The 27,722-nt window shown below is 40.2% G+C and overlaps 1 protein-coding gene across 3 annotated transcripts in view; it reads left to right on the plus strand.

Moving 5' to 3' along the window:
• dock5 (dedicator of cytokinesis 5) overlaps nt 1–23,912 on the plus strand; it is a 34,244-nt gene extending 10,332 nt beyond the window's left edge. Inside the window, exons 9-51 of one of the 3 annotated variants that reach the window (XM_034090554.1) lie at nt 129–210; nt 788–917; nt 2,080–2,152; nt 4,723–4,865; nt 5,031–5,156; nt 5,286–5,410; nt 6,097–6,195; nt 6,416–6,488; nt 6,599–6,702; nt 6,935–7,115; nt 7,377–7,474; nt 7,566–7,655; nt 8,175–8,275; nt 8,412–8,546; nt 8,649–8,760; nt 9,107–9,177; nt 9,389–9,495; nt 9,653–9,789; nt 11,245–11,340; nt 11,546–11,644; nt 12,549–12,719; nt 12,837–12,937; nt 13,022–13,080; nt 13,331–13,485; nt 13,605–13,690; nt 13,953–14,109; nt 14,242–14,282; nt 14,365–14,455; nt 14,561–14,680; nt 15,008–15,097; nt 15,550–15,654; nt 15,872–16,013; nt 16,848–16,929; nt 17,039–17,123; nt 17,291–17,377; nt 17,469–17,645; nt 19,353–19,436; nt 19,524–19,661; nt 19,893–20,065; nt 20,902–21,049; nt 21,272–21,431; nt 21,815–21,933; nt 22,061–23,912. In XM_034090554.1, the coding sequence (XP_033946445.1) occupies nt 129–210; nt 788–917; nt 2,080–2,152; nt 4,723–4,865; nt 5,031–5,156; nt 5,286–5,410; nt 6,097–6,195; nt 6,416–6,488; nt 6,599–6,702; nt 6,935–7,115; nt 7,377–7,474; nt 7,566–7,655; nt 8,175–8,275; nt 8,412–8,546; nt 8,649–8,760; nt 9,107–9,177; nt 9,389–9,495; nt 9,653–9,789; nt 11,245–11,340; nt 11,546–11,644; nt 12,549–12,719; nt 12,837–12,937; nt 13,022–13,080; nt 13,331–13,485; nt 13,605–13,690; nt 13,953–14,109; nt 14,242–14,282; nt 14,365–14,455; nt 14,561–14,680; nt 15,008–15,097; nt 15,550–15,654; nt 15,872–16,013; nt 16,848–16,929; nt 17,039–17,123; nt 17,291–17,377; nt 17,469–17,645; nt 19,353–19,436; nt 19,524–19,661; nt 19,893–20,065; nt 20,902–21,049; nt 21,272–21,431; nt 21,815–21,933; nt 22,061–22,162 (4,855 nt within the window). In that variant the 3' untranslated portion in view covers nt 22,163–23,912. The remainder of the gene's footprint in view (nt 1–128; nt 211–787; nt 918–2,079; nt 2,153–4,722; nt 4,866–5,030; nt 5,157–5,285; nt 5,411–6,096; nt 6,196–6,415; nt 6,489–6,598; nt 6,703–6,934; nt 7,116–7,376; nt 7,475–7,565; nt 7,656–8,174; nt 8,276–8,411; nt 8,547–8,648; nt 8,761–9,106; nt 9,178–9,388; nt 9,496–9,652; nt 9,790–11,244; nt 11,341–11,545; nt 11,645–12,548; nt 12,720–12,836; nt 12,938–13,021; nt 13,081–13,330; nt 13,486–13,604; nt 13,691–13,952; nt 14,110–14,241; nt 14,283–14,364; nt 14,456–14,560; nt 14,681–15,007; nt 15,098–15,549; nt 15,655–15,871; nt 16,014–16,847; nt 16,930–17,038; nt 17,124–17,290; nt 17,378–17,468; nt 17,646–19,352; nt 19,437–19,523; nt 19,662–19,892; nt 20,066–20,901; nt 21,050–21,271; nt 21,432–21,814; nt 21,934–22,060) is intronic. The other 2 variants (XM_034090555.1, XM_071204396.1) reach the window with 2 other exon arrangements.
• The last annotated feature ends 3,810 nt before the right edge of the window (nt 23,913–27,722 follow it).

Genomic DNA, 27,722 nt, shown 5'->3' on the forward strand with positions numbered 1-27,722 from the left:
GGATTGTATCTGCTGAGACAGATAAAGTGATGCAAAGTTTTTTTTTTTACATTAGTTATTTTCTATTTCTCCTGATGCCTTTTAGATAATGTGATCTCTAACTGTGATTCTTATTGAAATTCCTGCAGTGAGAACTTCCTGGTGCGCTGGGATAGTATGGGGATGCCTAAAGAAATTGAAAAACTCAACAACCTGCCAGCACTATTCACGGTGAGTGAATCCCAGCCCACCGCCTGTATTCCCTCTGCATCGGATTTAAACAATCCTGACGCGGCCTGAAATCTGTGACAAAGAAGCCAATTTGCTCCTGGATCGCTCTTAATTGGCTGAAAGTTGCACTGAATGGCTCACATTCACGCCACATCTCTGCAAATCTGAATACATTTGCCTCCATTATTTCACCGCTGTTTATGTTAATGACACAGTCCCAGTTTCCTGCTAACAACGCGTTGAGCTAACCTGCATGAAATTGTGTTTTTTAATGTGATCAAACCACATTCATCAAGGCAAAGAGCTGAAAATGTATCAAATATTGACTTCCTCAAAGCACACATGTCAAGACACCTTCGTCTTGAAGCGCCTCCAGGAAAACAAACACATAGAGAATTTGGGAATATGTTTGAGGGTTTTACTGCATGCTTTTATTCTGTAATATTTGCCATCTGGTCTGCATGAACAAAATAACAGGCTAGAGTTACGTAGAGTCAACTTCATTTTGTATGTAATGCACCTCATCACTTAATACACCATAAAACAATCCTCTTTATTTGTCTTCCTTTGTGTGCAGGACCTGAGCAGCAGTGACTTGATGCGACAGCGCCTCTTCCTCGTGTGTCAGATCATAAGAGTGGGCAGCATGGAGCTCAAAGAGGGCAAGAAACACACAGGAGGACTGAGAAGGCCCTTTGGTGTAGCTGGTGAGCTGCTTTTCAAACTTCCTAATATTTGTTTTGGCAATAACAAAGTCCCAGAACTCAACAAAGAAAGTTCCTCTCCTTTCTGGTGCAATATTTGCATGAATGGTTCCGTTGAGTTGTAAAAATGAAGGATCCTTGTGCTGAATGAAATGGGAACACCTGCTTCCTGACCTAGAAAATGCCTCCACTCCGCCTTGGCAATACACGTGGGTGCAAATTGGTTTAGCACCCGTCTTTTTGTTTTGGCCAGATGATTAGTGGGTTTGATGAGGAATGATTTGCTCTGCTGTTCCAGCAAATGGACTGAAACCAGAGTCAGAAAGAACGTTTCATTCAGGAGTCCCATTTTTCTTAGCGAGGAAAAACAAAAATCACTTAAGGGAATGAGCCGGGTGGAATGAACCATTCAGAGGCATTTGCAAACTGCAGATCCAGAGCTCTCATTCTGTTTTACTACTTTAAGCTGGCTGTGTGCCGAGCCAGGCAACAGGTGAGTCGGATCCAACGCCTGGCTCCAATCCTGCTTTTAGAAGAGTTCAAGTGAATAAATGCACCTTTTTAGAACTAAAACTAGGTTCTGTTTTGAAATAACAAAAAAAACGGCATTGCACCTGGTATATTCATTTATCCTTATCTGCTGCCCTACTGTGATTTATGGCAGGAGAAGTTCAAGGTTCAAGGCTTTTAGTAGTCATACGTGCATAGCTACAGTTATTAGAACTACTTTGATAGAAGCACTACATTAAAAACTTTACTCAAGTAAATGGATACAATAGATAGAATCTGAATTGACTTAAAGTACAAAAAGTACCCATCATACACAATGGCCCATTATATTATTACATCATAATCTTTAATTTGATAGATTTAAATATGTTAATGTTGCAGCTAAAAAATATTTTTGATAGCTTTAAATTGATTATTCTATAAAAATAGTTTAAATGTTCTTGATATTTATATTTATGAATCATTTAAATATATGAAGTTAGTAGTATGAATATGTGATATGTACAGTACTCTAGTGGAGTAGAAGCATAATGTAACATACAAAGGGAGTACTCAAGTAAAGTACAAGTACATCTGAATTGTTTTAAAGTACAGTACTTGATGAGATGTACTCCGTTACCTGACAGCACTAACTGAGCTCGCTTTGTCACTGCAGTGATGGACGTTACAGACGTCGCCCATGGCAAAACAGACGATGAGGACAAGCAGCATTTCATCCCCTTCCAGCAGTGAGTTGATGTCGCTCTTCTTATCATGATCATCCTTGTTTTCTAATGGAAAAGAATGGGACTAGGACTCGAGTTATTTTTGCTCACTGTGTTCAACATCAAATCTTTTTCAAGGATGCGGTTCAACTTTTTCTATGTTGCATTTCAGCAACAAATATAAAAAAATGTGCAATCTTGAGTCTTATCTCTTCTAAAAAAAGACAGGCTTCAAGGCCATGCTGTCACAGAAGCTGCTCCATGGTGGGATCAGGACGGTAATATGTTCACTAGATGGGAGAGCACCAAAAACATCCAAACAAGATTTTCCTAACTTTTTATCTCTAGTTGTCACAGTTAACCGAGTCAGCACAAAGAAGCACTGTCAGCTGTGAGGGGTTTCCGCGCGGTTTGGCTTTATGAAGCAGGCACGCAAACGCTTACGTCATGACGCAAATGATGACGCAATGACGCAGCAGCTGTCGGACTCTGAGCAGTGTGAAAAGAGCCGGAGCTAAACCGAAGAACCGGTGCTGAACCTGAAAAGCTCTAGCACGGAGCTTGAACCGGAGTTGCGTTGGTGTGAATGAGGTATCAGTGAAAAACATGTTTTTGTAGCATTGAATATCAGGGTTTATCACCTGTGGACGATTTATTTAAATAGCACATGGATTTCCTATTGGGAGGGCTATATATTAAACCAAAAGGTCTAAATTCATTTCCCACGAGCACTGGGAACATTTATATATTTCAAAAATAGCAACAGAGCACAGATATTTTTTATGAAACTTTTAATTACATTTTTATTATTCAGCCATATAGAACATACCCTGACATAAGATAGTTAACAATAATACCTAGAAAAAAAGGAAAGAAAGGAAGATACATTTACAAAAAGCATTCGCAGCAGAGCAGGGTGAGTTACAGAAAAACAACATGATGGCATTTCTGATTTAGTCTCTGCACCCGCTGAGTTATGGTTGGTAGTTTTGCATCCTTCCAGTTCACAGTTATCATTTTCTTTTTGATCAATAAAAGTATCTGCAGTATATACCTCTGATCTGTGCCATATATCTCTTAAGCTACAGATCCTAACAAAAACAACAATGGATCAACAGGGACATCTACTTTATGTTGTCATTTTCTTCTATAACCCTTTTCCAGAACCATTGAATTATTGGACACAGTTTTCTTTTCAGATGCTTAAGCACATTTTTCTGAAACATTGTTGCAAGTGCAATCATCACATCAGTCCATGCAGGGCAGTTCAACTAATAACCAGTCATTTGTCATTTGCAAAAGGTCAAAACATTCAACTTGTGATTCAGAAGGAAATATAAATAGGTGAGTTCATTTGCTGAAATGACTTCCACCTGCTCCACCAACCAGGGCGGACTGGCCATCGGGACGTTCGGGACGAATCCCGATGGGCTGGTACTGAAGTGGGCCGGTCGGACGATGTGGGCCGGTCGGATAAGTCACTAGCACCCCCCCGTCGGCAATTTACTAGCGGTATTTACTTGCGGTACCGAGGTGGGCCGGCAGTACCGAAGTGGGCCGGTCGAGAATCCCGGGCTGATTTGAAGTCCCAGTCCGCCCCTGCCACCAACGCTGTCAGTTGGCTGGAACTGTGACAATTCATATTTTAAACGGAAATGAGTAATTTATTAAAAATGTCAGTCTTACAAATGAACTGTGTTAACCCCTATTCATAGAAACCTCAAGTGACAGAAATGTAAAATACCAAAAAATAAATGCTAATTGAACATTTTCAAAATAGATGGTTCATGCATACCAGGAACAAATGTCCTGGCAATACATAGATCCTCCCTCCACATGTCTGTGACATAAAGGTACCATGTAGACTCGGGCCTCCCTCTCCCTCTGACCAAACAGAATACAGAGAAATCTATTTTAACAAGATACATGTTGTCGCTCTAATACGTTTGATCAGTGTTGTTCAATAACGGTGGTGTAGGAAACTCAGTTTCACACCATGTATTATACAATAATTTGAGCTCTCGGTAAGCTACATTTAAAAAAATGTTAGGTTACACAAGAACATTAGGTTGGACTAGTTCTCACTGTAGTTCAATGCAATTGTCATGTGTGAAACATTTCTGAAAATTAAACAGAAAATCCATTTAATCCAATTTGGTCACTAATACTTATTGATGCACCACTTCACAATATCTATGCTTATACGGTGCATTTAATTTCTGTATTGAACCAATGAGATATGCCTATACTGTTGGAGAACATGAACTGTTCATTTGACAATGTCATCATTTCACAATTGTGCCAGTGCGGAGCCAACAGAGAAGAACTGTGTTTAAAAACATCTATTTGATCAACTTAACTTCTAATGAAGCTATAAGTAAACAGTGTTGTTCTCTACAAAGCTCAGTTTAGCACTTGCACTCTGTGTGTGTCTGGGGTCTATGGTAGTCCTTTTGAGGAAAGTGGGGGCCCGGGGTAATGGTGCATCAGGAAAGCCTCACACTGCCTCTGCAGCTCCTCTGTCCATTTGTTTGTCACTTGTCAGACGCTGGCAGCTGATTTTTCTCATCCCCGTTCTGACACTTTTCTCTCAGGATAGCCATGGAAACCTACATCCGTCAGCGGCAGCTCATCATGTCTCCGCTCATCCCATCTCGAGTCATCGGAGAGAACGAGCCGCTCACTGCTGTCTTCAACAAAGTCATTGCAACACGGGAGGTCAATCACAAAGGCCAGGGTAAAATGAAGCGTTCACAGACAGCGTGTTCCTCCTGTGATTTCAGAGGGCTGCTCTAAATTGACCTTTTCTCTTTTGAGTGAAATAAATGATGTGTGAGGAGTCGACAGGGTGGGTTCTTTTTGCCATCTGCCTCATTTAATTTCTTTACATGTTTTCTGGCAGGACTCTTTGTGACCCTGAAGCTCCTCCCGGGGGATCTCGCTCAAGTCAGGAAGGACTACCCCCACTTTGTCGACCGCAGCACAGCTATCGTCAGGAAAATGGGCTTCCCAGAAATCATCCTCCCAGGTGGATTGAAGTCTTTGTTGCTCTGCATAAACCATGGTCATGTTCGTTTTAATTGCTTACAAAGGCGTGAGAAGGGTTTCTAAACTCTCAGCACATCCGTTTGATCACCTGTTGTCGTCTTTTCTTCAGGAATCGTGAGGAATGATATTTACGTAACGTTGCTACAGGGAGAGTTTGACCGCGGTAAAAAGAAGACCCCGAAAAACGTAGAGCTCATACTCAGTGTGCACGATGATGAAGGCAATTCCATCGAGGTAAAATACACGAGTGGACACAACATATCATCTTTGATCTCTCTCTTTCTGTGATGTAGCCTCTTGGGACTAACTGGGCAACCATCTCCTCACAACCTAACAACTATAATGCTGCTGTAAATGTTGCACTTTTGATTCTATAGATAAAAATGCTGGGTTGTCGGTTGTCTGCCTATTAACTCTACCAACATTCGTGGTCCCCAGATTATAATCGCCTGCAATTATGTATTACTATTAGTCTTTATTTAACAAGGATCAGGCAAAAAAACCATACATTTCAAAAGAGAATAACTGATTTATCCCAGATTTAGCACACGTTACACACATTCATGAACATGCGACGCCGGTACATTATTCTCTATCACACTAACTAAACAGACAATATACATGCGCACATAAAAAACAGCACATAATTCCTGATCCGCTGTTTTTTTTTAATATTGTAGTTTTAAGTGAATTTCTCAACAGCCTTCATGTCCCTCACTTGTTCAACATGTTGTGATTGCTTGATTTTTCCTCTAGTGCTATACTCAGGTCGAAATGTGTCTGGTACTTGTGGGTTATTGCCTGCTAAACTATTGACTTAACATCCGTCTCAGATGTTCATTTTGTTTTGACTTCAAATCGCAGACTGTATATGTAATATATAACCATATAAGCGTATCTCCTTCCTTCCATCTCTATAGAAAGTGATATTTCCTGGGGCCGGGTACGATGGCATCTCAGAGTACAAGTCTGTCATTTACTACCAGGTGAAGCAGCCTTGTTGGAATGAAACCGTGAAGGTAAGCTTCTGTCAACGACCCGTGTGCTGCCTCCTATGGGGGATCGAACATGATAGCTCCAGTTCTTTCATTACTCCTTCAAAGACCTAATTTCCCCTGGAGAATATTGACACAGGATGTGCTCTTCATACAAATCTCCCAGCAGACTGCATTTCTGCTATACTGTATGTATAATCCTGTATTCACATTAATTCCCTGACTTTTATCTCCTTCCTGCAAGGTGACAATTCCCATTGAAGACGTCTGCCGCTGTCACCTGAGGGTGATGTTTCGACACCGATCCTCCCAGGAATGTGAGTGACTTATTTGTATAAGAAACTCCCACATGTAATCCTGCAACCACGTTATATACATTTACTCCTGCTGAGTCTGTTCCCATGGTATGCCCCTGTGTGTACTTCAGCGAGGGATAAATCAGAGAAGCCCTTCGGTATGGCCTTCGTCCGGCTCATGAGAGGAGATGGGACCACGCTGAAAGATGGCAGGCATGGGCTTATCGTCTATAAGGTACCTTTGCACGATTGTGGTTTTGAATGAAGTTTAGGAAACCACACTTAACTTTAAAATAAGCAAGACATTGTTTTGATGTAATTACTTCCAGAAAAAAATCAGTGCCTTGAATAGCTGACAGTGGGTCGATGGATTATGCATGAATCACTCCTCAATCGATAAATATGAAATTAGATCTCCATCGATCAATATCCTTCATGATTCATTCCCCGTCTTGTGAATTTCTTAGGTTGATGTGAAAAAGGCAGAGGATGCAAAGGTTTATCTCACCTTGCCAGCGACTTGTGCTGAGGTGGAGGAGAAGGAGAAACAAACAGGGAAGACGTTCCACCATTCAGGAGTGATTCCTGTGACTAAAGACAGCTTCCAGATCGCCACGCTCACCTGCTCTACTAAACTCACTCAGAACGGTACCGTAGGGCACTGTTTCATTTAAAAAAAAACTCCTGTCGCAAGTCATTTTTAAGAAATGAATCCGGTTCCTCATCAGATAGAGATGCAGTAGCTCCGTCCCCCAGATTGCATTGATATGAATTACGCTGACCCGTGTCATGTAATGCCGATGTGTTGGTGTTAATGGATGTAAATCAAATTAGGTTTATATTTGAACTGACGTTGAAAGAGGACGTGGTGCTTTTACTGATTGTTTTCTGATGTGTCTGTTTTTCCAGTGGATTTGCTTGGCCTGTTGAACTGGAGGTCTAAGCCTGAGGACCTGGACCAGATTCTGCAGAGGCTGATGGAGGTCGAGGGAGGAGAGATTGTAAAAGTGCGTTCCCCTGATTGAAATATGTAATATGTTGCTATATTTAACACAGGTTGTAATGTTCCTTTTTAACAGTGTTCTGTTTTATGCACAGTTTCTCCAGGACACCCTCGATGCTCTGTTCAACATCATGATGGAGACTTCAGAGAAGGACACTTATGACACGCTGGTGTTTGATGCCTTGGTTAGTAGTTTTTCAGGCCTTAGGCTATGGTAATCAAACGTTTAGTCTACAAGTTATTTACTGACATAAACCTACTAAAATGCATCAAAATTGAGTTTAATTTAATGAGACCGTAAAGAAAAATGTGTTTTTACTCTTGCTTATGTACCCTGAAATGTCTATCCACATATAGTGAAACGAGCTAAGATATCTGAGATTCAAACATACAGTAGGCTACCCCAGGCAAGCTAGATTAGGTACGTCAACAATTTGAATGCCAATCGTTTTATAGTTGCTGCCGACACGTACCGACATGAAAATAAACCCTGAACATTTAGTGCAGGGCTGACTTTTCAGTACATAAAATAGCAAAAATAGCACATTTGTTGACGGTAAATATGGTAATGAGTGCTATTTGGGATTTAAACCAAGGGATGATAACTTTACAAGGTCACAAGTAAAAAAAAGTTGAGATTAACTGCATCTTCTTTCACCTTGGTCTTGGCTCTAATTGTGTGTGTTCCTCTTTTCTGTAACCAGGTATTTATAATCACACTTATTGGCGACATCAAATTCCAGCACTTCAATCCAGTCCTGGAAACCTACATCAACAAGCACTTCAGTGCCACTCTGGCCTACATGTGAGTCGTTTCTCTGTGTTTCCCACCTTTGATCGCGTACACCCCTTCAAGCTGTTTATTTTTAGTGGGCCTTTTTCTCTCCACCCACACGCAAATTAGCAGCAAACCTTGATGCCTGACTCATTCACTTTCTCAGGAAGCTAACCAGGGTGCTGAACTACTACGTGGGCCATGCAGAGGAGTCCGTCCTGAGCGAGAGGCTCTACGCAGCACTCAAAGCTCTCAAATACCTGTTCAGGTTTATCGTCCAGTCCCGGGTCCTCTATCTCAGGTATCAGAGACACTTTCACCCAAGAATCCACTCTTCATATTAAACATTTGTATTCCTATACGAGTGAATTATTTTAATGCAATGCCTGGCCTTGACTCTCAGATTCTACGGGAACAGTGAAGATGGTGACGCTTTCTTCAACTCCATTCGCACCCTTTTCCTGTCTTTCAACACTCTCATGGACAGACCTCTGGACGAGGGAGTGAAGATAAAAGTAAGTTGAAGAAGAATAGTTGATGTGCCCTGTAGTGCTTTTCTTTTTTTAATGTGTTTTAGTAATGCAGACCTGCAAATCATGTGGAAACAGTTGAACTTGTATCATTTGTAGCTTGGAAATACAAGCAAAATGCAGCCATTTTCAGTCTCAGTAATCCAGCTGTGAAGATGTGTTATGGACAAGTTTGATTTTTTTTTTTTACAAATGAACTTTTAAAATGACTGTGGCATCCCTGTTGGCAGCCTCAATTAGGTGAAGAAAAACTCTGGTAAAAAGCTTGTTTAACTACAAAAAAAACATCCCTGTGCTGCAGCCTTATGATTCTGATTCTGTGCTTTTTCAGGGAGCAATATTGAAATACCTTCCCAGCATCATTAATGACATCCAGTCTGCGTTTGATCCCGTGGAACTCAGGTAACTCAGAGGATTTGCACAGCAGGATAATTGCCTTACTCAAATGATCATATTTAATCCCGAACAAAAAGAGGAATTATTCTCCATTTTTGCTGTCCTAAAATCATCCTTTCCTGTGGACTGCTAGTCCTCTGTGGCAATAATTACTGGATGAGAAATGTGGAAAGCATAGAAATTGTCACGCACTTCTTCTCTTTCATTCTCTTCTCAGTGTTCTCCTAGCGAAGTTCATTGAGAGCATTCCTGACTCTCAGCTTGTGCGTCAAAAGCTGGGCTGCTTGTGTAAAATGGTGGAGAGTGACCTTTTCAGGCAGCCAGGTAGGAGTCCTCGAGGCTTGAAAAGCGCATAATGACATTTCACACAAGATTAAGGGAAGAAAACTGCTCTGCATCACACCTACATACAAGTTTGTCATGTCAGCTCCATTAATACGAAATGGCTGTGTGATACAATGAGTCTGTTCTGTGCTCACAGATTGTCGAGATGTGTTTCTGCCACTTGTTACTGACCAGCTGAGTGGGCAGCTGGACGACCACTCGTGTAAACCGGACCATGAGGCCTGCGCACAACTCCTCAGCACAGTGTTGGACAACCTGGACCGCAAGGACGTGGTGAGGACAATTTAGACACTCGGAGATCATGAGTTTAAATGGTTGGCACACACAAACGACAGCTACTCTGTGAGAAGGTGGGTTAAAGCAGCCAAAATTAGCCCACCATGACAAATATGGATAAAACTCTGACCTCCATTGCCACGTCAGAGAAAAACTGCTGCTGTGTGACCGGAAATAAGTCACTTGAGGTGATCTGGGCTCCTCTTAAAAAGGTTTTCTGGTCACGTCTACATAGAAAAAATGCCTCGGGGCAGACCTTGAGCATGCTGGAGGAATTCTATATCCCATATAGCCTGGTAGCACCTAGATGTCCCCCTAGTGGACAACTGATCTAAGGAGAAGAGGTACTGGCTACCCTGATAAACTCCATAGAGATAGCAACCTTGTTGGTTGGCTGATAATGATCGATGCCGTCTTTTTGCCGTTCTTAAACAACCAAGCTGTTAATAATGCATTTGTATGGATGCATTTTTCTTAACCCAGCTATCTTGAAAACATCACACTCAAACTGTGAAAGAAAATACTCTACATCCCTCAAGGAAGAAATACATTTTCCACAGCATGACTCAGTAATGCAACAATGCTTACCACGCAGAACTTTAAGCAGCTTGTTTTATTTGCTCAGCAGTGTTTCAAACATTCCAAATTAAATTATAAATCCAACTTTGTGCAACATTTTCAAACACTCAATGAAGCATATACCTCAATGAGAGATGTTGATAGAGTTTGGGAGAAAAGAGAGTATTGGATTATGCCTTATTACCCCTGAAATCCAAATATAGTGATTGAGACCCACATCCGACTGATACACATTTAGAGTAATGGATCTCCGCATCCCTAATTTGTCTCTGAGATTTAATGCTCCTGCCCCAAAAGGATGGAGGGGAATTTAATTTAGTTTGTGATGCTCATACTTTCCACAAAGGATAACTCACTGCGAGGCTTTTCTTTACAACATCAGAAATAGTGACAAACCACAATCTCTGAAAGCCTGAGGCGACATCTCCAGATTCTTCTTTTAATCGACCAGCAGGCAAAAACACAATGGTATTTAGTGAACTGAAGTCCTTACAATTCAGAGGCTGTAATCATTAACATCTGTGGCATGATTTGCTTGCAATATCACTAAAATACTTTATCAGTTATCAAAAAAGTTGCAAAATAATTTATCTCATGTTTGTTTATATCCTTCTACTAAATATTTGTCTCCAAGAAAACATTTGAAAGAATAAATTATCCACATTAACTTGAAAGAAATGTATTTTTTCAACACTGAGCACCAAAAAATAAGTATTTCACAAGCTGGAAAAAGTGTGAATATAGGCTGTTATTTTTTCCCTTTTTTTTGTAATTTGATGGAACCGACCCTTTGATCCTGAAAACCATTTGCAGCGTGTCTGTGTGGCCGTGTTTCAGCGAGTAATTGTACCTGAGGCTGTTCTGTCTGTGCAGGGTCCAACCAGAGGGCACGTTCAGCTGATAATGGAGCGGCTTCTTCGCAGGGTTAATCGCACCGTCATCAGCATGGAGAGATCCTCCCCTCTCATTGTAAGACACACTGCGGCGTTACAGCTGAAATATGCCCTTGACAAATACATCCTCAGCATGCATTTGAATAATAAGCACACTGACATCCACATAAAATACCCTAATACAGAAATAAACTCATCTTTTAAGCGGTATAAGAAAACACACAGGTAAGACAATTATTCACTGTGATACAAGTGATTAAGAGTTTACTCCTCCGCTGCAGGGACAATATCTCGCCTGCATGACGGCCATCCTGAAGCAAATGGATGACATGCATTACGCCCACTACATCAGCACCTTCAAGACAAGACAGGATATCGTTGTAAGTGCCCTGGTTCTACCCCTGCTGGCTACATCTCGTCCTGAAACATCTCATCAATAACAGGCATTAAACCACCCAGGCCACTTACTGCTTCTCCAGGGAATATTGATTATAGACATTTCATGCAATGGATTGGGCTGACATGATGAGGATGTCAGTAGTGGCTCTCCATTATGCTGTGGCTGCATCATGTGTTCGTGACATGTGGCAGTGCTGCTATGGACTTGCTTAGTTTGGACTTTACTTTTTGTATTTCTTCAAAGCAATTGTGTGTATCGGTGCTTGGAAAGAAATTAACATTTTAGTGTGAAAAAAGGATTCTGAAACCAAGATCATTGAGATAAAACGACTATTAGTCGTTTTACAAAGATGCCCTAGTTTTTTATTTTCCTTTTTCTAATCTAGCACATCCCACTTTTCCCTTACATTAGTGCACTTTTGCCTGTTTCAATGTTCAATATGCAGCATGTAAATACCTTTCTAGTAGTTCTTGTAGGTGCACTTCTGCAGTATATTATATCTAATTTATTTTTGGTCTAATTTATTATTATATACTATATTTATCAGGTTGTGTGCAGGTGCTTGTGGAAGTGCAATAACGTTAATGGATAGTTGATCTTGTTTTTTTATATATATATATATATATATATTATTATCTTTTATATATTCATTTCTATTTTTTCTATTTTATTTCGTTTTTTAAAGTTAAATCATATTTAAAGTAAAATAATTGTAACTACTGAAACTACTACACGTTTTGTTTAATTTGCAATGTTACTTTCAAGGTTAATTATAATGTAATCCTTGCGTTCTCAACGTAATTGTGATTATGATTTTACCATAATGGAGCAGACATGGTGTGCATACGTTTGCCGTAAAGATTTTACTCCTGTGCTTTCCTCAGGACTTCCTCATGGAGACATTCATCATGTTTAAGGACCTGATGGGAGACGTGTTCCCCGCTGACTGGATGATCATGAACCTGGTGCAGATGCAGGTCTTCCTGAGGGCCATAAATCAGTACTCGGACGTCCTCAACATGTACTTCCTGGATCAGGCACATTTTGAACTCCAGGTGTGTCTTTGTCTTCCCCCTCCTGGGTAGAGGTTACATTTTTTATTTAACAGAAAATCAGATGTTATGGGAAGGTAATTATGGTATTAATATTTGAAAACCCTGCTCCCCTCGCAGCTGTGGAATAACTACTTTCATTTGACCGTGGCGTTCCTCACTCACAAGACACTGCAGCTGGAGTCCTTCTCTCAAGAGAAACGAAATAAGATACTGAACAGGTGAGGTCATTTACATTTCAATACAAATGTGATTTCAATGGCGGAAACTTAATTTAACAGTCCCATAATTTAAATTTGCCGCAGATATGGAGACATGAGGAAGACTATTGGGTTCAAGATCGGAGATATGTGGTACAATCTGGGTGAGTATTTTGCACTTTGTGATAACGCTGCTGTTATCACAGAGTTTGTGGCAGTGTTTATTCAGTGCCTTCCGGTAATGCAAGAGGAATAACAAGACAATATTTTTATATTGTCCAGTTTCAAAGTGTGTTTTTTTTTTTTGCCACATTATTGGATTTGTCCTATGTTTGTTGAGATATGAAGATGCAGCTTATTGCCTTCTCTATACACTATGATATTTCTGCATGATAAAGCTTCATTGTTCCTCAGGCCCCCACAAAATGAAGTTCATCCCAGCGATGGTCGGGCCCATTCTGGAGGTCACGCTGGTGCCTGAGCCCGAAATAAGGAAAGCCACCATCCCCATCTTCTTCGATATGATGCAGTGTGAGCACAACTTCAGCCCCGGACGCACATTTGAAACAGTAAGAAGCTACATAACAAGTTCAGACCTTTGTTGTTCTTTGTTTAAAATGTACTGAAGTACAACATTTGTGATGTGTATGACGATGTTGCCTTTTTATTTCCCTTTTTATCTTGGCAGTTTGAGAATGAACTGATTACAAAATTGGATCAGGAAGTGGAAGGAGGGCGAGGGGATGAGCAGTACAAAGTCCTGCTGGAGAAAACGTAAGACGGGGAGCAGAGTACTCTTTGTGATAGAGAATTCACATTGTTAAAATACAAAGGCATTTTTGATTGTGTTTTTGAGACATCTCTCAAGTGGCCAGTTGGACAGCACAGTGTGATAGAATTCTAGGCATCATCTTAATCAATAGATAGAAACCCCTCTGCGACAGAATATGAAAAATCTCTGAGAAATGCCCAAAAAGATTTTAATGCGCTTTGGCTTTCTCCGAACCTAGAACTAGTCGTTTGTTTTTATGTGCAGATTGCTGGAGCACTGCAGACGCCACAGATACCTGTCTCAGTCCGGAGAGGAGCTGGCTCTGCTGCTCAGCAGCCTGCTGGAGAACCTCCTGGCGTACCGCACCATCACACATGACGAGAGTCCGGAGCACCGCATGAGCTGCACCGTCAACGTGCTGGTACGCCCTGTGCCTGTTTGCAGAAAGGGTTAACACCGCTCATGCATGTTCATAAAGCAATTATCTGTGCTGCAAAGTGCTCAGAAGGAAGTGTTTTTCAGTGTGTGCAATTACATTTATTTTCTCTTAAAGAATTTCTACAAAGAAAAAAAAAGGGAGGACATCTACATCCGGTGAGTCGGAAAGAGACACGCAGCATCTGGATCTTGGACCAAAGGGCGCAATGTGTCTAACTAATGTGTTCTTTGTAACTAGGTACTTATACAAGCTGCGAGACTTGCACCTGGACTGTGAGAACTACACAGAGGCCTCCTACACGCTCCTACTACATGCTGAACTACTGGAGGTATCTGACACAACAAAAAGCTCTTGTTTCTCTACTTATTTTAGAAGTGTAGCCCTATTCCCATGCCTTTAACCATATTCTTAATTGATGATCTTACTGGCGAAGTGGTCGGACAAACCCTGCGCACCTCACCTGATACCTGGAGACGGGAAGCATGTTTGGACCCAACAGGAGCTGAAAGAGAGGCTCATCCAGGAGATCATTTGCTATTTGGACAAGGGCAAGGTGTGTGTTTGCTGCTCATGCATGTGAGCTGATGTGAAAAGTTCCAATGTCCTTATTGTTATTGCATGATGCATACATTAGCCAAAGAAAAGTCTGAATTGTTCCGTCTGAGCAAGCATTGTGAAACTGGTGGGGAGGTTACTTAAGCTTTTTATTGTGTTATTACAGTATTTAAATCTCTCACTGGCAGCCACATATCAACTGTTTACCCTCGGAGCCGCGAGTGCAGCCGTGGGTACCAGATGGCAGACTCTGGCTCGTGCCCTTGTGTTGTTTTGTTTTTATTTTGTGTTCCCTTTTCGCTGAGTGATGCACATGTCTTCTCAGATGTGGGAGAAGGCCATTGAGCTGGGCAAGCAGCTGGCCAAGATGCATGAGAGCCACATGTTTGACTTCATGGAGCTGAGCCAGCTGCTGGTGAGAGGACGCATTCCATTTTTATTCAGCCGTACAAATACAATTCCCTTAAAACCTTCTGAAAAAGGCAGCTTTAAATTCTGATAAGAAAACAGCTTAAATGATTTAGTTGTGTATGCCTCTTTAAGGTTATTAAAATAAGTCTGATCAGATATAATGGACAGGAATTGTTGTTTCAGTACAAGTCTGAGTGCAATTATTTGAGGAGATGGAGAAGATAAATGTGTGTTAACCTGTTTACCCAACTGTTGCTGTGGAGTTTGCATTTATTATGAAACATGAACTCATAAATTATCTCCGCGCTAGTAGTTCACCATGATTGTGCTCCCATAATCTATTCTCGTAATTAAATAAAGCACACAAGAGTACCCACATTCCTTTTTTTATTAAGAGACTAAATGAAATGCTGTGGATGTACTGCACTTTATCATTTTCTTTATCCTCTGTTACAGAAAAAACAGGCCGGCTTCTATGAAAGTATAATGCATGCAATGCGGCCACAACCAGAGTACTTTGCTGTTGGATATTATGGCCTTGGACTCCCTTCCTTCCTCAGGGTAAGGAAATGATTACCTGCTTCAATAACTAAAGACTTGGAGAAAACACCATGCACCATGTAATGATGCAATAATCTTCATAAAGGTTATTGAGTTGTTGATAGCCCAAGGTTAGAAGGAATACAATCTCATATATTATGTAAATAAGCTCAATTGTAATTCTAGCTTTTTATTGAGTTTTTTTGTTGTGTTGCTCATTGAATTTGTTCTGCTACAGAACAAGATGTTCATCTACCGGGGGAAGGAGTACGAGTGGCTGGAAGACTTCAGTGTCAAGCTGCTCTCTCAGTTCCCCAATGCAACACGCATGACCAGCACAGCGCCCCCTGGAGACAACATCTGCAACTCCTCTGGACAATGTATCCTAATATAGATTCAAAGGTTTTATTGTTATATACACAGAAATGTCAACGTACGTCCCAGGCTCCTCCAACAATGTTACACATACTTTACTTAATACATAAAAATAAATGGATCAATTCAATAACAAATAGTGCAAGTGACATGATGGTGCTAGTAAAATCCAAGAATAAGTAAACTGTTTACATGTAATATACAATATAATAAACAGAATGTGAAATACTGTACAGTATAACTAAATACTGTATTTTGTAATACTGAATGAATATGTTGATGTGAACTATTAGCAGATGTGTGTTCTACAAACCACACGTATGCAATGAGATTTAAAAAACGAATTTGCCACGTTCGCAGCAGAGCTCAAGGGAAGGCGAGGAGGTTGACATCTGGACTTTTATTTTAAATTCTTCCAAAACAAATGTTGTATACACGTTCATGTCCTCGTTAGTATGAATTGTTCAAAATGGACCAAACTGGAACTTTTCAACTAACTCTGATTTCAGGTCAATATTTAAAATATGTTTGATAATTAGTTGTATGACTTCATCTGGCAAAATGATAGACATTGCCGTCAGCCTCAGTTGAATCTGTGTTAATTGCGGATAGGCTACACTAAAATGGTGAAAATGGTAAACATTATACCTGCTAAATATCATCATATTAGCATGCTGACATCAAGATTTAGCCCGAAGCACCGCTACATGACAGAGCTGCTATGTCTGTAGACTTATTTCACAATTACAGATTTTAAAAGGTAATCTAATCCAATGCTGCTCAGCTTTTTACTGCTTCACAACATTATTCCGTGTTTTATCCTTAGCTGAACTCCACAGACATCCAGTGCTTTACTGTCAAGCCTGTTCTCACCGTGCCATGCCAGTTTAAAGACAAGGGGGTTCCAGAGCAGATATTAAAGTGAGGAGGGAACACTTAAAGGCTGATTTATCTTCTCGTGAACACCTTGGAGTTTATAGTTCTCTGGTCAAAGACTAACTCACTGCTGTACTTCCTTGATCTTCTGCAGCTATTACAGAACCAATGAAGTGGACCAGTTCAGCTATTCCAGGCCCTTCAGGAAAGGTGAAAAGGACCCAGACAATGAATTTGCAGTAAGCATTTTTTTAATTTACTTTACCAAGCCCATATGTCTAATCACAATCATAAATAATAAAACTTATTCAAAAAAACATTTTTCACATATCTCACTCTGTAGATTAATAAAGATGTTAAAATGTCACCCTTTAAAATGTTATTGTATATTTATTCTGCTTTTCAGACCATGTGGATCGAGAAGACAACGTACATTACACTCTATCGCTTCCCAGGGATTCTGAAATGGTTTGAAGTGAAATCTGCCACAGTGGTAAGAGACCAACGTGACGCTCAAACCTTCTACTTTGTTCACAGTTTATTTCACATATAAATTCCCATCATGTAATTCTCCCGGTGTGCAGGAGGAGATCAGTCCTTTGGCGAATGCCGTAGAGACCATGGAGATGGCCAATGAGAAGCTGAGTAACCTTGTGCAGCAGCAAGACTGCGATCGCTCGCTGTCCATCAACCCGCTCTCCATGATGCTCAGCGGCATCGTCGACCCCGCGGTCATGGGCGGTTTCTCCAACTACGAGAAGGTTCGACTGTCTAGTTTAACAAGACACATTTTCCAGCAGAGAGCATAGATAGACAGATGCAACAGATGCAACAGAAAATTAAAACAGACAATTTGTAAGAGTAGAGAATCCCAACACAATCTGTCAAGCTGTTTGTTGCATCAGTTCAGGTTTTAGAGCACAGTTTGCTCTAAAGTAATACATTTAGAGAAAACACTACTATGAAACATTGCAACACATAAGTCCTACAACTACAATCATTAAAATACATTTTGTAACACATTATATGAAGGAAAACATATTAATTAGTTGCTTTGTAGCATGCTTATTAGTAGCATATTGGTTCTTTTAAAGTCCTTATTGATGCCTTATTCTGCATGATTGTATTCTTCAACTACAAGGCCATTAATCAAGAGTGTTCCCTCAATATTCCTTCTTATTGCTAATTGATAGTGAGAAAGGCTGCTGTTGTACATGAGTTGTGATTTTAATATACTCAGCTCACTAAAAAAGTTGAGTAGTTATTTTCATTTAATAAGTAAAGTATGCTGTAACAAAAAATAAAATGTTAATGGTATGAAAATAACTCTAAATCAAGTCAACTAACTCAGGATGTGTTCGGTCTGGGAGAGTAAACAGTTAGAGTTACTGACCAGAATAAAAAGGTTAAAATCCAACCTGCGTCCCTCTGCTGCGTGTGTACTCTCTCTCTCTCTCTCTCTCTCTCTTTCTCCCTTCTTCAGTTATACTTATGAAGGCGGAAAAAAACCCAAAATAAAACAAATCGTGTATATAATCCTGCCATACAAATGGAAAGAGGCTCACATAATTGGAGTGCATAAACAACCTTACAACAATATAATGTCACACTGGTAAAGCCTAGACATATCAATATTAAAGTACTTAATTATGAGCAAGACCTTGCCTAAAGAATAAATAACATATTTTTAGGGGAAAATACTTGACTTTATTTTGACACAAGAGGATAATCCTTGTTTTTTATTAATACAAATTAGTTTTATTAATATAAAAATGCTGTTCCTGTTCAACCACCTTATTACATTACATGTTACTTGTTAGAGGCTTTTATCCAAAGCGACTTACATACTCAGTACTGTGGGCAATCCCCACAGGAGCAATTTGAGGTGAAGTGTCTTGCCCAGGGACACAACGACATGCAGTGGGGTTTGAACCTGTGCTCCCCTGATCCCAACACCAACGCACTAACCACTGCGCCACAGCCTCCCACCTTATAAAGCCCATTCTACAGAAATCATATTAAGATCATAATATATTTACTGTACAACAATTTCCTAACTTAATATGAGAAGCAGTAACAAGAAAGTAATTTAGGGGCAACTCTTGAATTTACATTTCATTTACAGTCTAAATCTGGATTATGGTCTGGCAGACGGATGAATACATGTTTTATGCTGAGTAATAAAGAGCTAATATACTACTTAAATACATGCAAACAGACAACTAGCTTGGCTAATATGTGTACCTTCTTATTTGTGTTAAATTATATTATATTTTATATATTATATAAAAATAAATGTTTTCCAGCTGTCCTCAAGCCTGTTCTGAGCTCCAAAGGTTTATTCATGAGGGAACTGCTGCGGCCTCTTTGTCATGCTGTGGAAACCTGCTCACGGTTGCTTGCAGTTATATTCTACGATGTTGTATAAAAGAGCAGCCCAATTTTCATCCTGTTTCATCCTTTTATAGGCCTTCTTCACAGACACCTACATCCAAGAGCACCCAGAAGACCACGAGTGCATTGAGGTCCTTAAACAGCTCATCGCCCTGCAGGTAAATCCTTCCACCGTCGTTGTCGTTGACACTGGGCTCAAAGCAGAACACGTCTTAGAATACTTAAGTGTCCGTCTTCCCCTCTAGATCCCTCTCTTGGCAGATGGGATTCGTATCCACGGGGAGAAGACAACAGAGCCGCTGAAGCCCTTACACAACCGTCTGGTTACTTGCTTCCAAGACCTTCGGGAGAAAGTGGAGAAGCATTATGGTGTCATAACCTTGGTGCGTTGCCAGCCGAAAACTCAATTTCATGTAAGAGGGTGCCAACTTAAGCTATTGGCCCTCTTGCCTTCCTATCACACGCTTCTCATTCAAAGCAGAGTGTACGGTATATTAGCGCAGGACCATAAATCTTCCTTTAGCAAGTCCTGTGCGACCTGAGTTCTGCTTGTCATTGTGCTCCTCCCCTGCCAAGATCCCCCGATGATGCTTAATCCCATTTGTGTGTCCCAGCCCTGCTCTCTCACTGAGAGGAAGAAGAGTCGTGTGGGCTCCGTAGTGATGCCCTACATCCTGTCCTCCACCCTGCGCCGCATGTCTACTGTCTCAACCCTCTCCAACGCCTCCTCCGGCCTCTCCAGCGGCTCCGCATCCTCAGACGGACCCTCCTGCATTTCCTCCCAAGAGTCAGTCCCCATATCCTCTCCCTGCTTCCTCTGTCTAACTGTCCCCTGTTGTCTGACTATGGGCCGATTGCAGGGAGGTGAACTAATTACCCCTTTAATTTTCTTTGAAACTACTAATTGGTCTTATTTTGTTGAAACCCCGTGATTCTCAAATGTTTTCTTATTTTTGATTTTCTCTTAGTTAGGAGTAGTCCAGAGCACTCGCACAAACATAAGACAAAAATACCCAGTCCAATGCAGAGACATTTAAGAAACATAGCAAAATGGATATATTTGATGCAATAACATGTCGATTTTTTGATGTTTCGGAGTAATTATAATGATTTGATTATTACATTTGAGGGATGAAGTGAATGAAATTAAATTAATACAATAACAACCTTTGGATGATATTGCATAGCTTACTGAGGCTCTGAAAAACAAACTAAACTTTTTTATGTAAGTTTATTACATTTAACTTCTGCTACAGTTCTTCTTCTCTTGTGGCATCTCTCCCATTGGGCATGTGCCAGAGTACTTCCACACAGCACAACATTATATATATATAAGGGATGTTACCTATGCTATAAATAAACAGTCATCATATTTTATGATCGAGGGGATTCGTTTTTGTGCACACCTGGGTTTTGATGGATAAGATTACTAGGTGCATTTAGATTTTTCAAACATAAAATATAAGAGAAATTGTGGAAACTGTTTCTGCGTTAGGCCTATTGTGATGACATCCCTGCTTTCTTTAAACACTGATATTTGTCTTTGCTCAAACCAAATCACTGTTTGTCTTTACAATTGTACACCTTTGTGCATCTCTTTCTCTGCCCCCGATTATTCACCAGCAGTTCCTTGTTGTCCCGTCCCAGCGACCGCAGGACCTCGGTTCTGTCCCGCTCAGAGGAGGACAACCGGATTGCTCGAAAGAACAGGAAGGAATGGAGTGTGAGCAAATCCCAGGTCCTTCTGGAAAGGAAATCGGATGCAGATGAGGTAAGGCCTTATGTTCAGATGCTATTTATATGTTCTCCAATGTTCCTTTGGGTGACCACACACTCCCACTTGGTGGTGGAGAAAGGGTTCAGATGTACTTAGTTACCACTGCTGTTTGGTATACCAAATCATATCAGTTAAGGTTTCTCAGTTGTGAATTGGGAGTAGCATCATCATGCTTGACTGTATTGGCTATATCTTTGGTTTTATGGTGTTTTCCAGACTCCTCCAGAGAAGCAGCAGAGACCCAAGAGTTTACAATTAGGAGACCGGCGACTTACCCTCTCCCTGTTCCACGGTGCTTCATCCCAGCTCAGCCTGTCTAACCCTCTCAGCCCGCTACCTTCCTCTCCAAACACGCCTCACACACCACGAAGCTCCAGTATGTAGCCACAAACTACTGCTCTCTCAAAAACAGCACTGCATGTCATCATTTACTTTTTCTCTTAGAAATATGCCTTGCACATAGAAAAGGGAAGAATACCATGTCTGCTTACTTTGTGTAAGCACATTCTGATCTATAGCCCTAATCAGGACACACACACACACACACACACACACACACACACACACACACACACACACACACACACACACACACACACACACACACACACACACACACACACACACACACACACACACACACACACACACACACACACACACACACACACACACACACACACACACACACACACACACACACACACATTCATATTCACAGATGCATTCTGTCTGAAATGCTTTTATTTCCTGTGGTAGGTTATTCATCGCTTCTCAGTGACAATGATGTCAATAATATTGACACCCCAGGGACACCCCCACCCATGCCTCCGAAGAAACACCCGCATGAGATTGACAACTTTGGATTTCCTTCAGAGGTGCGCCTGTTGAAGAAAAAAAAGCACCTCTTACTAATGCATATTTAATGAAGTATAAACATTAAAATATTCAGTTTTTTTTATTTTTGAAGCCCTAATATGAACTCTCTTATCTCTTTCCCCACAGTTCACTCCTCCGCTTCCAATGAAAATTGAGAGCAAGCCTCCTCCGCCGCCTCCGAAAACGCGGAAGTCCATGTGTCCCTCATACGAGCACACCCCCCACTAAGCCTACACCTACACACCGCCTTTAAAGTTTCACTAATTCTCTGATTTGGCTAGGATGAAAGCGCAGTTTCACATGTGGGAGGAGGAATGCCACAGTAGGTTACAGATGCAGGACCATCTACATGTGGTATATGCAAGATTTTTAGCAGAAAGAAATGTTTCTGATGCAAGTCACTAATAATTCCAAGCAGTTTTTATCTCACGATTTAGCTCATGTCTTGTTTTTAAGCTGCAAAGAAGAATATATGTATTTCTATGTCATAAGAGGGTACTACTGCGCATAAATGAATATATGATTTTGGGTACATATGGTCACTACAGACAGTGCTTTAATGAAACCGTTATTAGATGCTTTTTTTTTTTTAAAGAAAAGTCAGTATGTTGTAGAGACTTCAGGGAAAGGAATGACCAATGCTGAAATGAAATATTTAGCCTTTATTTGCTGGAGTGACACTGGATGAATTGTTTTCCCCGACAGTAGATGTTTACCAGCATTCCATATCTGAGCAGGAAAAGCTGCATTAGATGAGAGCAGGGATTAATAATGTACAGAATGTAATTGTTAGTTTGAAATGTAGTAATTTTTGTTTCTGATGATGGTGTTCAGTAATATTTTAATGATCAAACGCATTTCCCCAAACCACAATGTTTTAGAGACACTGGATGGCATTAATGAATGTGAGGCAGAATATGAATTTGTTTTGATGTTTATCATGTAGGCTACTGAATATTGTAATGATGCTTTCAACTGTGTCATGTTAATTTTGGAAGCGAGTTTTGCCTTAAAGGCATAGTTTGACATGAGAAATGCGCTTTTTTTGCGATGAAAACATTGATACAACTCTCACGTCTGCATGGCATAAGGTATAAATGTAGCTGGATCCTGCCTTCAATTAGCTTAGCTTAGATTAGCATAAAGACTGGAGAAATGAAAATACAGCTTTCCAGGCTCTGTGTAAAGGTAACAAAAGCTGCCTTCCACCACTGAAGCTCACTAATTAGCATGCTTACTTATTTGTTTAATGCTTACAAAACCCTTAGTGTACAAATGATAGCCTAGGGTTACAGGAAGTTTCACACTGAGCCAAGCTACCTTGTTTCCAGTCTTTATGCTAAGCTAACAGACGAGCTGCCCATACTACATACCCCAACCCATACCCACTACAAATGTGAGACTGGTATTGACTATCTTATTGACTGTTGCCAATAAAGTAAATGAGCGTGCTTCACAAACGTTTCAATCTGGTAAAATACCCTGAACGCTGTACGGTACACGCATAAATGCCTTTGAAGTTCACTTTAGTTTTTTATTTCAGGTCTTGGCAGATTTCATATTTTAAATACATTTATTATTGACATTTAAGTTATTCATTGAATTTGAATATGCTGATATTTTGTATTTTCACATCCAGTGTGTACATAGATGGTAGATGTTCTTGCATCATACATTTAGTTTTATTTCAACATAGGCTATCACTAAATACCGTTTTCAGTTTAACACTTTTAAAAGAAGCAATACAATTGATGTGCCTTCAGACTGATACATCTATGCATGTAGGCTAAGCCGTTTTGAAAGAATGATCAAACATTAGTTATTTTTATTTTAGATTGTTTTACAATGGATTTGTTTTTTTCGTACGGTACTCATTTCAACAAGCATCAACGATTTTATACAAACAATGCCTCGAGAGATATATTATCATCTTTTTTTATGAACAAGCTGTTATATAAATAAAGATTTATTGAATGACCAGCATAATCCAATTTTTTTTTTGTGACATTGATTGTTTTAGAAAGATATCTTCTTCATCCCCTGTCAACACAGTGAATACAGATTACTCTCCGTGTCCTCCCTGGAAACTCGGCGCCCACAGAGACAGTCATTTGGGCGCTGCTGATAGCGTGAAAAATGACCCATTCAAGCTCAAAACATCTAACAAACGGGCATGGAACTGGTGAGTTATGCTACTTCCAATACAATTGGAGTCAGTGTAGGAAAATAAGGCTTCTTTAACTAAAAAGGCTTCATCTCGGGACTGGGGAGGCTGCCTGCAGGGAGGAGTTTATGAGATGTTTATGGGAGTTGTGTGATGGGTGCTGGTCTTGGTAATCTTGAATGCTAATGGCCTGTTCCTTCCTGTCAGATATGAAGTACGGGATATCACTCTTCCCGTAAGTCTCGGGAGCTATAAGCATTTGAAGTGATGTTCACCCATGCAAGGAGAGCAGCGTTGCAGGTACCAGGTTTGGCTGGATGCACAGGAACATCTCCATGGAAACAATCTGCATACTTTAAACATGTTTACAGCTTCATGCTGTATAGAATCGGGGGACATCCATCTAAATCCTCTCGATCCTTTCATGTACATTGCAGACATTTTACAGCTTCCTCAACTGACAATACACCAATGATGCATCTGTGTCTAACTTTGAGTTGTTTTTTAGTCTGAAGTCACACAGTTTCCATCACCTTCACAATAAAACTGATTTTGGAAAGTTTTCCTGCAGAATAGAAAAAGACAGAAACAATATATGTTTTGTCCAGATATGAAAATGTGTCTTTTACAGACAGATTTAAGTGACAAACTTAAAATATTCCTCTGCCATGGGTTAGAATAACATGAGATTAAAACAATAAATGAGTAATGGGTGGGCCAAATGTTCAGGATGAAAGTGCTAAAATATTAGCTTTTAATCTTAAAGATACATAATATAAAACAGCAGCTGTATGTGTACTTCATATCTAATTAACGACTTTATCAGATATTAAGCACACAGATGGTTGCAAACCTTTTAATATCATAAACAGCTGTCAAACATAAACTAGCACATTTACAATTTTGAGATTTCTAGAGCATTTTAAGTTTATGCTACTTTATACTTCAATATTTAAAAAAAAAACTATAATAATCAGCATACAGCTATAGTGACTTTTCAGATTAAAATGTTACATTAAAAAACATGATGTACACATCTATACATTCAATAGTCCATCGTTTTTGAGAAGAAGTCTTTGTCTAAGAGCTCTTAATGCAAGTCATAAATAGCCACACTTGCTCGTTTTTGGAAATGTGCTAAAAAAAAAGCATGTGAAGGATGAAGTGGTTATGAAAGCTTTAGCGCAAGTTCAATAAGGAAGACCTAACACGAGTCACTTACACGTCACTCTATTGCTTCCTTCCCCCCTCATTAAATACGAGGGCGTCGCCCCTCAGCAGCCAATTGCTGCACAGACTAAATTCCTTAAATACCTGCTCTTCCTCCCTGTCAGTTGTCATTTCAGGTGACCACAAGCAACCCGCCTCCACCCCTCTCGCCTCCCGTCTCCTCCAGGACAAAGCTTAACTTCCCTCTTCAGACCGGTCCCACCTACTCATCACCACCACCAGTGTCTAGACCCCAGGGATTTCATCGGAGCGGTTCTTTCCCTCCTGAATGATTATCCTGCAAACCGGGGCCTAATCGCCAAACACCATTCCATTCTCCTTTTGTATTATCATGGCAATCATTTCATTCATATGACGTGTAACAATAGTATTCCTTACATCACGTCTCTCCGGTTTGAAATGTGGATTGGATATGATTTTGAGCTGTCATGTATTCTGTGTATTTTGGCAGCTAAAGTGGGCAGTGCAAGGAACAACCAAGGCAACATTGGTTGAAACACTTATTGTATATATTACAAGAAAGACCTCTCAAATCCTGTATTTCTAAAGACAACCCTGCACTTGGTGAATGGTTACTGAGAATACTCCCTTTGCAAAAGCTTTTTGGTATCATGTTTGTGAAGTGGCTATTCCTGCTGTTTTTCTGTCTATAAAGGTAGTTAAAACAGTATATGAAAACATTTGTTTCTGTATATTCAGAACTGGAAGGTGCCAGAACCTCAATGAACAAACAAATAAAAAATATAATACACAAAATATAGAAAAGTATCAAGCCATTGATCATCAATAATAAAGCCATGTTGAAGCAGCATGCAGTTGCAGACATATTTCTGCTCTAAATGGCTCACATGTATGACATAACAATGGTAGCAAATTGTATTCCATGTTGCTTTGTGACTATACATTGTTGTACATTGTTAATGCATATGTGAATTGCCTTGGTCAGTAGGTGTGTAAATATTGTGTGATACAGTATGACCACAATATTTCAGCTGGCTGATTTTTCATCTATGTGTCTCATCCATAAAGAATGTAAAAGGGAGGGCTGAACCAATAAACAGTTGGTCACAAAAAGAAGGTTTGAGCCCCTGAGAGGTCAAATTGAGATTTATCTTGAGACCCTTTAAAGGGGGCCAACCCCTAAGTTAGGAACCACTGCAGTAAACCTCCTACCTGTAAAGTTAACGTGATGACCTGGCCCTCCGCTACAACAGTAATGACGTTTCTACTCGAATGCAACAATCTAATAATCATGTCATATATTGTGCGTTTATATGTTGGCAATTTGGGGGGAAATCTACAAAATGATTTCCTTTACTTTTACATTTTAAATACATTTTTAATGCTTTCATTTGTAATAGACATTATTTTCAATATTGATATGGGACTTGTATTACTGTTACTTCCCAATAAATAAAAGAAGATAGAGAATAAATTCTATGACATTCAGGAGTATTGCATCCATATTGGCCAGTATTGTATCATATTGAGCGGTGTTTGCCCTGATCATGCCAAACCCAACTCCCTCCAACAGAGAGAGGGAGACATGGGAAGGAAGCCGAGTCCTTAGTACAACTTAACTCTCTTCGCATCAAAGGAAGATATGCCCTTTCTTACTTTGTCCATTTAGCTGCGGGAGGGTTCCTGATCCTCATCGCACGGAGTGGGATTAGCTGCACTATTGTATATCTGCTTTGAACCTCACTGGGGGATGCCAGGGGGTGTGAGCTAATGGAGCAATGCAAAGAGGTCTGCTGATGTTTTTTTAAACCCATATTTACCCAGGGTAGATGTGCTGGGCATGATTGCACTTTTAAGGACCGCCCTGCTTCACACACACAGTTACACACAATCACACCTGGGAGCTGTCGAGCACACGCCTGAACATTTCTGACCAATGAACAGATTCACAAAAGACGGTGGCAATAATAAGTACTTTTCTACATAAATGCTCCTTTTGTCTGAACTACCTGCAACCTCGCTGAGGTGAAAACTCTTAAAAAGGTCTGTGATGAAAAAAAGAATAGAGAATTCAGACTGTGCCTACTTTCCTGTTTTATTAATATACTCTGTAGCACTGCCACATGTATTTTTTAGCATTTTTAGATGGGCACTGAGTTACATCAAGTCCAGGCATCCATCCTTGGGGATCTATTTTACGGACTATAATTTGTTCTCCTGAAATATTAATATTCATAGGTGCAGACTGATGTGATTTGGATTGAAAGCTGGTAACCTTGCCTCTGTGATCTGTGTGTCATTTGAGCAAATACCTGACTTAACACAGTTACCTTTAAATGTAATTAATATTGTTAAAGCAGGGCACGTCATTACTGAAACTGCTAGACACACAAAGGATAAAATAAGTGACTTTTTAATTAGTTTTTAATGAGT

This window comes from Pseudochaenichthys georgianus, chromosome 9, assembly GCF_902827115.2.
Source record: "Pseudochaenichthys georgianus chromosome 9, fPseGeo1.2, whole genome shotgun sequence".
Taxonomy (NCBI): domain Eukaryota; kingdom Metazoa; phylum Chordata; class Actinopteri; order Perciformes; family Channichthyidae; genus Pseudochaenichthys; species Pseudochaenichthys georgianus.